Source organism: Drosophila suzukii, chromosome 3 (genome assembly GCF_043229965.1).
Source record: "Drosophila suzukii chromosome 3, CBGP_Dsuzu_IsoJpt1.0, whole genome shotgun sequence".
In the NCBI taxonomy this organism is placed as follows: Eukaryota; Metazoa; Arthropoda; class Insecta; order Diptera; family Drosophilidae; genus Drosophila; species Drosophila suzukii.
In genome coordinates, this window is record NC_092082.1 from 24686688 (window position 1) to 24699101 (window position 12414).

The window sequence follows — 12414 nt, forward strand, 5'->3', positions numbered from 1 at the left end:
CTGTAAAGCCGGCAGAGCTGAGCGGAGCAGCATTTGCCGCAGCAGCTGTTCGCCAAACAGGATTTCCTGCAGCAGCGGTGGCCGATTAACAGTTAAGTTTCGCCTTGCCCTGCCACTGTTGAAGACGCACACACACACGGCCGAAGACGCGTGCGCTTTGTTGATGTTGCTGCTGCCGTTGGTGTTGCTGCTGCTGATGTTGCTGCTGCGCTGCAGATGTTGCTGCTGGGATGAGACGATCTTTGAGGCCAGGGCCAACCTGGCAGTCCGAGTCTGTTTGGCGCTCAGAACGACGGCATCGATTTAGTCTCGGATGGACGCTCCGCTGCCAAGCACCGTCAGTCAGGCTTCCGCTGCTCTCTCGCTCTCGCAATCGCCATCGTCATCGCACTATATCCAACCGATCGCGAAGTTCTTCGGCATTATGTGCGCCACGTGATTGCTACAATCCCTCTCGAAAGCCGTCGCTATATCACCAGCGTTAATTCGGATTTAGCAAGTGACATGTGAAGAATATATCTGATATGATCAATTGATATTTATCCCGAAATACCCAAAGTGTGTGAAGTTATAAAAAACTTAATAGTTAACATCTAAACAAAAATAAAATAGAAAAGTGGATTTATTAGGACCTTTAATTTATGCAGCTTTGGAAATTTAAATTCATTCTAAGGTAAGATTATAGCAAATATGATTAGATGAGATTTTAACAAACACTCAGTGTATTGTATATTTTTCAAGTCACATAATGACATATGATATATTTAGGAAATAAACAAAACATTCATTCATTAAACTTATCAGGCAAACCCAATTAAAAATTCATCACACATAAATCAAGACTTAGTAAATAAATAAACATAAACACTTTCCAGGCAAAAAAGGCCTATAAATAAAAAATGTAATTGAATTAGAACCGCTTTGCATAATTTGTCTAAATTAAGTTGAAAAAAGACTGTGATATAACGTGAGGTCGGGTTGTTCGATAAAATGGATTAATTTAGTAAATTAAAGCACTAAACATTTTAAATAATGTTAAAACAATAATTTATGGTCAAAACAACATTTAAAATAAATCCTACATTAATCAAATCAATAAATCAAATAAATCTCACTGATCAAAGACAAGTCTGAAGTAATAAAAACAACTATGTAAATACTTTAAAATTAATTTGTGAACAATAAAACTATGCATTTCGAATAAAAAGGCAAGACACAAATCAAAAATGATAACAAGTTTTTTGTGTGTGCACAAAGAATTAGCGAATTTACTTTGTAATCAAGACCCAACCTTAAGTCCCATGAGTTCATACTTACCACTAAGGACGGCCAAGGAGAACCAGAAAAAGTGTAATAGTGAAGACAAAAGAAGCTCATTGACATGCTCATTAATAATGTTATTGCCTTTTGTGCGATAAGTGTCAAGAAATTACTACAATAGGGGCAGAGAATGGACAAAGTTGGGAGATATTCAAACATTTAATTGTCCAACTGCTGTCGGCAATCAAGCAGAAAAGGGCCAGAGGCAGAGTTTCGACTGGATGATCGTGGATCCTCGATCGCGGAGGATGAAGGATGGAGGTCCTAGGATCGAGGATCGAGGTTGGCGGAAGCAGACAATTCAAACTAGAGCGTGTGACTGCTGAGTGGATTTGCATATTGCGAATGTCCGTCTCCAGTGGCTGGCAGGGCTAATAATAAAGCATATTACCGGCAATTGTCTGCCGAGATCGGAGGAGATTCGGGTCGCGGAAGGGTTTGGATTGCAGATTGTGTCAATGCTCCGGGGTTCAGCGGGCTGTGTTCTTGATTCTTGTTCTATTTTGTAGCGGCTTCAAAATATTTGAGACAATCGTGGTTTGCTTGTTTGAACACCTTTTCTCCCTCTGTTGCCTTTATCTGATTTGGCATTGTCCATCATTTTGTTTGCTTTTAAGGACACATTTTTTTGGGCCCTTGTTTATTATGCTTATTGAGAAAAATCCAAGATTTCTTCCAATTTTTTAGGTCTGTCAACAGCGACTTGATGAGCTTGTTGAGAACGTAGCAGCGACCAACTGATCTGGTTCTTATTGTCTAAGCCGCTCTGAACTTGTCCCCCATCGAGTTCATCTCCAGCTAAACTCGGACTGGCACACTACATTTTGTAGATTTCCAGAGATTAGATCTGAACAATCATCCACTTGGCTTACGATCAATAAGTATTTTCTGTAGCAGTTTAGGTTTCTAATTAATTGTCTGTTTCTGCTCAATGTGTAACATTAATCTTGGCTTAATCGATAAGCCTGTCAGCCAAGATCGTTCCTATGTTGTGATCTGTTGGGTTCGATATACACTCAGAAATGAACAATGGGCATTCTGGTTTTAAATTTGAAAGGAAACGGCATAGGAGAGTCAAATGTTTCGAATTTGCACTACTCTTTTCTGTTCATCTGTTCATTGTTTTCCCACAATCCAAGCTGCACATCGAACCAAATAAATAGAAAGATAACATTCACCTTTTGTAGGGGCTCGGCTCGAGGACTTTTAATTAGCTCGTGGCATGGGAATTATGTCTTCCTTCATGACTTCTATTCGGTGAAATGAAGGGGTAACTAAAGATGCCCCCAGAACAAGCCTCTCAAATATGCGTCCGGTTACGTGGAATAGTGGCCTTGGTCGCTGTCGTGATAATGTTAAGATGCTAAAAGGATTGAGATGCCGCCTCTGGATAAAAATCTGCAACTTTATCGCTCAAGCGTGCCGTTCAATTGCATTTTCCTCGGGTTTCTCAATAAGGATCGAAATGATTTGGGACTCTGTGTCTATCTTGGGAGATCAGGTACGACGATATATGTTGTAATTTAAAGTCGAATTGGCATAGAGAGTACATATAATAAATATTGACCTCTATTACGATTTGGAGAAGCCATTCATATTTATTTTATGCATATTTTCGGTAAATAGATTTTAATATTTATCAATATTCTCTTTTATTAAAACATTATAAAACTTTTTAAACTAGGTTCTTTTTCACAATATTAAATTAATAAAAACTACCAACTACACATTATTTTAAATTTTTTAATATGTCTACAGAGGAACATCGTAAATATAGTTTATATATGTCTGATCAGAATTTAATATGAAAAAAATTCAGTTATAAGTCTAAGAATAACTTTTCCATAACTGCCTTAATTTTGACGTCAATATGATCCATTTTATTTCCTGATCCCATTGAACTGCTGTCATTATAGCCAAACATTCCCATATTGAACTTCACTGCTTACGCGTTGTTTATAAATCCATTTTCTCAAAACTCCCCCATTCAGCTGATTCTTTTAGTCTAGATTACCGCTGAAGCTTCACCATGAACTGCGGTTCTGGGTTTTGGAGACTCCGAGGCTTTTGTCAGCAATGGAAGATCTCCTCGGGCTCCAGCTCTGCTTGATGATTTTCCTGCTTTCTGGAAAAGCGCACCGCTGTGCCGAAAATTGTCACGGTTTCGCGGTCGCTGGCTCGCTCGCTGTGAAGGTGCAAATTTAATGTTTGCCAATTTAGCAACGCTCTGCTGTCACCTTTGGTGTCCATTAGCGAGCGTTTATATGCAAAGTGCCGGGCATTGGCAGGCCAGCGTCGGATTTGGCAGCCGGCGGGGATCGGATGGGGCTAACCATTATCACAGAAGCAGCATCACGTTGTGGCACCACCACCTGCTGGGCGCATTTCGCGGAGCAGCTCCCTGCCACTGGCGGCCCTGGTCCAGAAAATGTCCAGATGCGGACACCTCTGCGGAGCACTTAACCTGGCTGGCATGGGGCAGCTCTGGTTCTGAAAAGGGTCATGAAGAATTACGAAACCACATGCGAAAAACGGAAGAAATTGCTAACATCTTTTGACTAGATTTTGGCACATTTTTTTGACCTTATAAAATTAAGGAAATATAAAAAAAAACGAAGAAAGAACGCTATAGTCGTCGGCCTCAACTATTAGATACCCGTTACTCAGGTAAAGGTAGTGCGAGGGAGATGCAGATATGCATGCAGCAAATTGCATGTTTCCGAGATGGCACACTTTATTTGCTTATAACTTTTTAGTGAATGGGCCGTTCTACGAAATTCAGAACAAAATCTTGTTTACACTTTTTCAAAATATTAAAAAAATGTAAGCTCTAGACTGCTTTTAGCGTTATGTGGGCGTTATAGTGGGCGTGGAGCCCTGCTAAAATAAGTTTTCTATGCACAAGAATCCAAGAAAATGTATGCCAAGTTCCAACACAAAATTAAATGTAGCCTAAATACAAAAATATTTTTTCTTAGTCAAGGAAATTTTCCCTAAATCAACCAAGCGTTACTAAATGAAGGAAGCATCTTACCCTACAATTAATGTCTTAAAAGACAACATAGGGCGATTTCCTTGACTTTAGGGTTAATTTCATTTTCAGTGTAGCTTTTATAGTTCTGAGATTTCAACGTTCACAGGGACGGTCGAACTGACAGACAGACGAAGATGGCTATTGCTCCTGATTAAGAATATACATACATTATGGGGTCGAATACGCTTCCTTCTACTATCTTTTAGTTCTCTTTTAGTATACGAGTTACTGGTATAATTAACTTGACACAATCAATAGAAAATATTGTAAACATATCCAGTTATAAACACTAGTCATATTTTCACTAAAAGATTTTAGCGGAAATTTCTCAATCTTTTTACCAATATTCATTTTAAGTTTAAGTTTACTTAATATAAAATAAAAATAAAAAACTTAGTTCTGTTTTTTAAATTAACTTTTAAAACATAACTTATATATAGCAACATTAAATAAGACTGACCTATGGCTTAGAAAATAAAATATTCTTTTTTTTATTCCATTTATTACTTACTTGTTTGGCGATATTTCATTTTTAATTGCTACGAATTTACTGTTTATTTAAATTTGAAGTATTTGTATTTGTTATATACATATTTTTAGTAGGAATGTTGGTTCAAACGTAACAAGTTATGAAATTAAAAGTTCAAAACACGGAAATTGATGGCAACTCGTTATATCAACAAGATAAAACGTAGTAAACTGTGAACCAAAAAGATCTGTAATGCAAAACAAATGCCATCTTTTTATAAAATAAAATCCAATAACTTGGCGAGGGTTATAGATAGTCACATTAGTTAGGCAAATATTAATGCAGTTGATGATATATGCAAATGGTTATAATTCTGTGTCACTATATTCATATTATTTTGATGATGATTTTTCACTGTTTTATTACTGATTTCCATTTACTTAAAGTGCACATATTTTTTCTAAGAACAAGTTTATCAATTTTTGACCTTACATTAGGAGTACTGTAAAAAATTACTCATTTTTCCCAAATGCCCGCGCTCTAACAAATGAGGCAAGAAAATCCCAGCAGTATCTAAGAATTTATAATGTATATCCATGACAAAATTGATCCCTCCCTCGGATTCTTCATGCTCATTAAATAGTTGACGCAAGATTTTTGTAGATATTTTATTTGCTCCTCGCTGTATCTTTTTCGCTTGACCTTAGGCTTTATGGACAGGCAAAACAAGTCACTATAGTACGTTGCATTAGATGTGTGAACGTAGTCTTCCCGGGAAGTGAGAGAGAGGCATTCTCGGGGTGAAAGAGAGGGTGAGATGAGGTGCAGGGTCTCCTGACATTGCCGCGACCGAAACTTTGATGGTGCAAGCCCAAACCGGTCGCTACGTACCTCAATTTCTATCCACGACCTGTAGCGAAATAAAAAACAGAATTCCGAAAAAAAGAATAAAAATAAAGAGAAACGCAGTGGGTCATCGGTTATGCATGTTGTTGTTTTTGCCGCTGCAGTTCTTCTTCTTGCGCTCTTTGGCGTGGCTTTCGTGGTTGTTGTTTTGGCCATGGCCTCGTCTTGATCACAGCTGAGCCGAGAGTCAATGTGTTGGCCCGCCAGCAAAAACACAACCCAGGGAAAAATAATCTGTGAAAAAAGGCATCATCAATAACAAGGACAATCGTGAAGAGGTCGCCGGAGTTGGATTTTTTCAATTAGGCATTCGGCAACACGTTGTGGGATGGGGTAACTGGGAAAATAGCAAGGAATAAGAAATACGGCTTTTATACAAATTATAATACAGCCCTGACAATCTGTTCTTAAGGTATTAAGTACTATAATATAAATATTAGTTTCGTATTACCTTTGTTCGGTTAAAAACGAGAAAGAACAAGGAAGAAATAGCAAAGCGAGATTAAAATGCGCCACCTACCGGCGGTATACAGATTTAAGCGTTATGGGCGTTAGAGTGGGCGTGGCAAATTTTTTTTGGGTTATTCGATAGGTATTGATGAGAACATTACATTTCAGTTAAAATTTTTATTCTAGCATCAAAACTGTAGGAGCCACAGTTTTGGGCGGTTTGTGGGCGTTAGAGTGGGCGTGGCACTCTACTGAAACAAACTTGCGCTGCGTAAGAAGCTCAGGAATCACGCCAAATCTCAATAGCCTAGCTCCCATAGTTTCCGAGATCTCAGCGTTCATCCGGACGGACAGACAGACGGACAGACGGACATGGCTAGATCGACTCGGCTAGTGATCCTGATCAAGAATATAAATACTTTATGGGGTCGGAAACGCTTCCTTCTGCCTGATACATACTTTCCGACAAATCTAGTATACCCTTTTACTCTACGATTAAAATACCTAATACCTAATATTTTATAAATAAAAAAAATAACCATTTTAAATTAAAATTTCATTTTGTTTTACAGATGAACCAGCTGTGCAAAGTGTGCGGCGAGCCGGCGGCTGGTTTTCATTTTGGGGCATTTACATGTGAAGGCTGCAAGGTGAGTTTGTTGCTATGCCAGTACAGCAGTCCAAATCGATATTTTATAGAATTTAATCCCGACGATTGTGAGAAACTTGGGGGACTCCATTTCGCACATACCGTGGTCAAAATGTGCAAAAAATGATCTCGATTTTGGCTTTTACTTTTTCACAAAGCGAAATCGAAAACATTATTACTGTAATTAAATTTCAATTCGGTAGATTAATCGATTTTTAATTGACTATAAGTAGATACGTGTGCGCAGCGGACACAATACAAGGCTCACCTTCAAATGGCATGGGAAAAAGTCTGCGAAATTCAGAGCAGTCTACAGGGCGAGCGGGGCGGGTCCATATATAGAGCTAGGTAAGCCCCAAGGCGAGCACAATTGTAACTGCAGTCAATCAAATAAAAATTACATGCATATTAGATGAGTCAGCGCAATCGGAAACAAAAGTCCCAGACACCCATCAAACACCACTCAAAGTTGAACTTCAAAATCAACTGGGGGCAAGCTCTCCACCATGAGTTGGCATGGTCACAAAACAAAAGGGAATCAGCTGTTGTATAGAAAATGGATCACGAAGAGTAGTATATTTTTGCCCAACAATTGTTAATGCTGTCTTACAAGTAGTTGAACGCACATTTTGTAATTGAAGCAAGTTCAACAGGGGGAGCACAACAGTGGCAGGTGCAAATAGGTGAAAACAATTGATTAATAAAAAACCTGGAGAAGTGTTAAGTAGTTAATCTGTGATCGATTTGCTTCAATTATCTTATTGGATCTTAAAACTTTAAATAGGTATGATTAAGGATGTTAAAGAAAAAGTGTATATCCAAAAATTTGTATATAGAAATAAATACAACTATTTCTATGACTGTTGGCAATACAAGGTTTATTATAAAAAAGGGGTTTCTAACTATTTAAAATGCCGATCAACCACGAATTTTCAAAAATTTACAATAAGACAGTTTATGGTTGTCGGCAATAGTGTTATAGTATTCCAATTGAAAGTGCCAGTTTTTAATATATAATTAAATTCTTGTTAGGATCGTTCGGTTTTGATTTATTTCATTTTTTTCCGTCGTTCATTTTTCATCATAAAATTCATTGCGTCCTGCAATTTCTTGAAAATCTTCACATATAATCACAAAATATCAGTGTCCACTGCGGATTTTTCCAACTAATTGCAAGTGTTTCACACAAAAAACCTGATTAAGAAAGCTAACTTTGGCAAGCGAATGATAAGGAGAACTTATACATACTATATATTTAGCATTAAACAGCAAAATACAGACACATACCTAGAAAAACTTTAAGTAGTCTTTTTTTTTTAATAAAACATAGAAGAAATATGAAATTAAATAGAAGGGAATCTAATCAAAAAACGGAAGCGTTAATTTCGGATTTGTTACTTTGAGGGGAGCTATAAGATATTGTCGTTAGATAGCTTTAAATCATAGAGAATTGTTTTAGCAGAAACGGACGAATCAAAAATATATATCTTTTTTAGGGGCGGCTTTTACTGCGTTGACAACTTTTAACCAAAACTTTTAGTCCTACTGCAAGGTGTAAAACTGATCGTACAGCTTACTTCCTATAAACTAGCCTGTAATAATCTTAGCCAGTTGCATCCCCCTATTCATTTAGTCATGTAAACTAAATGCAATTTCCTTTTCTCCGCAGTCCTTTTTCGGTCGTACCTACAACAACATCGCGGCGATAGCAGGATGCAAGCACAACGGAGACTGTGTGATCAACAAGAAGAACCGAACGGCCTGCAAGGCGTGCCGGCTGCGCAAGTGCCTCCTCGTGGGGATGTCCAAGAGTGGTTCCCGCTACGGTCGCAGGTCCAACTGGTTCAAGATCCACTGCCTGTTGCAGGAGCAGCAGACCACGACGGGCGTCGGAGGAGGGGGATCAGGCGGCAGTGGGTCAGGTGGCGGAGTGAGTAGCGCGAGTCTGGAGCAACTGGCTCGACTGCAGCAGGCGAGCAACCAGGCGCGGCAGACCTATCAGGATAAGACCAATCCCTGCATCAAGTCGGCCACCGCCACATCGCCCAGGATCGAGGGAGCGGCTGTGGGCACCGGAGTGGGTGGCGCCGCCTCGCCCTCGTTTCTGCAGGCGGCCAAATTCCACCACCATCATCATCACCAGCGGCAACTGAAGCTCGAATCTCGCCTCAGCAACACGCCTAGTGATTCCGGGGCATCATCTGCGGAGGATCCCAATGAAGATGGAGCCACCAGCGTACTAAGCGGGCAGATCACCACACCCTCGTCCATGAACGCCTCCAGCCTACCCAAGATGGATCTGCGGCATCCGAACTTTCCGGCCACTTCTGAGCCGGATGCGGATATGCAGCGGCAGCGCCACCAGGAGCTGCTCGAGATCTTTCGGAGTCACTCGGAGCCGCTGTACAGCTCCTTTGCCCCATTCAGCCACCTGCCGCCAGTACTGCTCGCCGCCGGAGTTCCGCAACTGCCCATCTTCAAGGATCAGTTCAAGACTGAGCTGCTGTTTCCAACGGCCAGCAGTCCCGAGCTGGAGGAGCCCATCGATTTGTCCTTCAGATCGCGAGCTGATCCCGCCAGTCCGCTGGCCCACACCTCCAATAGTCCCACTTTAAGTGAGCCCGCCGCGGCGAGTCACTGTTTGGGGGAATCCCCGACCTTCGTCCGAAAGTCCACGCCCCTTGATCTCACCCTGGTGAGATCACAAACACTGACAGGCTGAGATCATCTCGTGACTGCAGAATTCGTTCGAGTGCCAAAACAATTTCGAGTACTTTAGTTCTAAGTGTGTACAGAGTATTTAATAAACCTTTAATATAGTAAGTCGATGGGGTTAGAAAAAAATTCGAATGTCGATTTGAGAACATATTGCAGCAGTTTTCTTGGAATTACTTAATTCATTTTAATTTAAAATTGTCTATGTCGCTTTATATGTATGAGATGTAGAACACATCAGACATAAAGATTGAGTTTATTTAGGTGTTAATAAACTTACAAATTAAATTACCAAACAACAAAAATAAATGAAGAATCTAACAAATACCCATCGACTTACAGAAAAAATATATTCTATGAAGTAATATGAAATTGAACAGTTTGGTGCCAGTGAAATTATGTACAAATATCCATATTATATTTAGTATTTTAGCTCAATGACATTAAATAATTTAAAAATAATTAAGTTTATTTACTTAACATCTATTTAAGTCTGTAGCCCAATTTACAAATGATTTTCATTTGATTTCCGATGTAAATGTAATTACATCTTTATTGTTTTCTTAATTTATATTCAAAAATTCTATAAGGATAATTTAAGAATTTTTAATTTGAAGTGTTGTTCTCCCATTGACTTTTGTTTGTTTTATTATTTTTAAATAATTTATTTTCCTAGACAGTTAAAGAATGATCAAAATGTAAAAGAAAAGTAAATAAAAAAGTGTAGAATTGAAGTGAATCTTGTAAAATTTTAATCAATACATTTTTAAAAAAAAAATTGTATACAACTGTGTGCAAGTAAGGTGGTTTTGTTAGTAAAATTCAAACATCTTGTTTGTTGTTCTTCCAAATCAATTTCTGCCCCTTTAAAGAAATCCCCTCCCAATATAATATACTTATGTCAACGTTTTTTCCAATACTGGAAACATGCCAAATAGTCCCTTTCCGGTAAAGCCATCAGCGCCTTTTCGATTTTTTTTATCTCCTCAATCGACTTGAAACGCGTTTCCCGGAGTGATCTCTTGAGTTTTGGGAATAACCAGAAGACACACGGAGCCAAATCAGGCATATACGGTGGTTGCGGAATAATATGCGTCGAATTTTTGACGAAATGGACACGAAAAACTAGTGAAATGTGAACCAGATCGTTATCGTGATGCAAAAACAAAGAGTTGTTGTTCTTTTTAGACGAATTGCTTCACGCAAATAATATTTCTTATCTACAGTTTGGCCGAAAAAAAATGAACCTTACTTTTTCCTAATAGTTATATTTCTCTCCCAGCAAGCTGACGTAAAAAGCTTCATTTTACTGACACATGACCAAACTTTTTCTGACCATCTACAGCAGAAATTTGTTCGATATAAAAATACATATCAACAAATATATATATATTTTCAATTCAACTGTCACGACGTCTCTGTTTACGTGTATATCCATCAAGTGGAACCAGAAAATCCTGGCCAGTCAATGCGTTATTCATTACATAACAGTGCGGGCTGACATATTTCCAAATGTCAGGCTACCTAGATGTTGACTATATAAATGTAATTATGACAAGCCAAGACAGATGACACAAGTTTATATCAGCTCAACGGGAGAGCAAAGACTTGACCGGGGAAAAGAGACCAAAACAAATGACTTAGGAAACGAACTCGAACTGAAGTCGGCCAGAGAAAAAGAAAAAGTATATTGCTAAATGTGAGTAGTATTAAGTAGAAATGGGTTATAAAAGAGATAAAATGATTATTTCGATCACTTTACACATAATTTTCCTTTAGAAGAATATTTATCAATAAAAATGCGTTTATTAAAATACGATTTAGGATAAGCAGTATTGGGAAATATGACACCTGGACTTTTATTACGTTGTATACTAAAGGTTTCCGTCATGTTGACTATTTGCCACCATTTTAAGCGGGTCCTTCAGTGGAACAAACAGCCATTATAGAGCCAACCTCTTATGCATATACATATCTGCTGTCGTCTACCCATCTTCGCTGATTTATACACCTTAAACACTTCATTCCACTTGCACTTAGCCATCACTCAGTCGGAGGTGTGCATATATACGAAGACATAACTCTCTTGATTGGCTGTGAAACTCTCGAATGGCAATTCACACGTCTATTCGATGGGTCTATGTCTGTCGGTGTGTTCGGGAGAGTATCTTTGGGAACACGCCCCCGGAGAGCAGCCTGACAAAGTGAGATACAAAGCTGAATAATCGCACGACACACGCACAATTAGCCGCGCAAACAGTAGCAGCTAAGCAGAAATAATGCTCGGAGCGAAATGAATACACCGATGGCCAGGGGATAGGAATCGGGGGACTGGAGATCGTGAGCATGAAACATCGACTCGCGTGCTCAATATGCTTTTAAAATGCATTTATGCACGGTGATGGGGAATGGGGCGCCGAGATACAAGTGGCCACTGGTGTAGATGCTTGTTGAAGATACTTTCGCAATGAGTTTTATTGGTGTCGTCGATAGAGATCTACCGATCGAAGAAAATGCCCCGGGCAAGAAGGGATACAGATCAAGTTAACTTAAACTTGGTTTCGGCTTAGGCCCCAAAATGTCACAGACCACCCAACTTATGTAATACAATACCTGCTCCAATAATAATCATAACATTTTGTGACGATTTACGACGGCTGAACTTGAAGCATTCAATAAAATGAGAAAAATAAATAAATCTATGGCACAGGGAGAAAATGAAATCAGTTTACAATCCGATACAGACACAGCGGGCGAGCATTTACAAACAATGAAATTCAATGCAATAATTCAAGATTCAATTGAATTTTAAGTACGCCCAGAGCCGAGCTTCTTTTTGTATCCGTAACTAGAAACTGACGATAAGCTGAG

The 12414-nt window shown here is 39.0% G+C and overlaps 2 protein-coding genes across 2 annotated transcripts; one reads left to right on the plus strand and one right to left on the minus strand.

Moving 5' to 3' along the window:
* The first annotated feature begins 254 nt into the window (after positions 1–254).
* eg (eagle) lies at positions 255–10005 on the plus strand. The gene is made up of 3 exons (XM_036821955.3): positions 255–673; positions 6752–6829; positions 8498–10005. The coding sequence occupies exons 2-3, from the start codon at positions 6752–6754 to the stop codon at positions 9548–9550; spliced, it is 1131 nt and encodes a 376-aa protein (XP_036677850.2). The 5' UTR covers positions 255–673; the 3' UTR covers positions 9551–10005.
* On the minus strand, positions 5229–5800 carry LOC108020083 (uncharacterized). Its single transcript, XM_065864367.2, is given in 3 exon segments — positions 5229–5585; positions 5587–5706; positions 5789–5800. Coding segments are annotated over 3 exon segments (321 nt in total). The 3' UTR covers positions 5229–5396.
* Positions 10006–12414: the final 2409 nt, after the last annotated feature.

Excerpts from the sequence above, each read along its gene's own strand:
- eg (XM_036821955.3), top strand. The coding sequence starts at position 6,752 with ATGAACCAGCTGTGCAAAGTGTGCGGCGAGCCGGCGGCTGGTTTTCAT. Across the intron at positions 6,830-8,497 it reads TTACATGTGAAGGCTGCAAG|TCCTTTTTCGGTCGTACCTA; the intron begins GTGAGTTTGTTG and ends TTTTCTCCGCAG.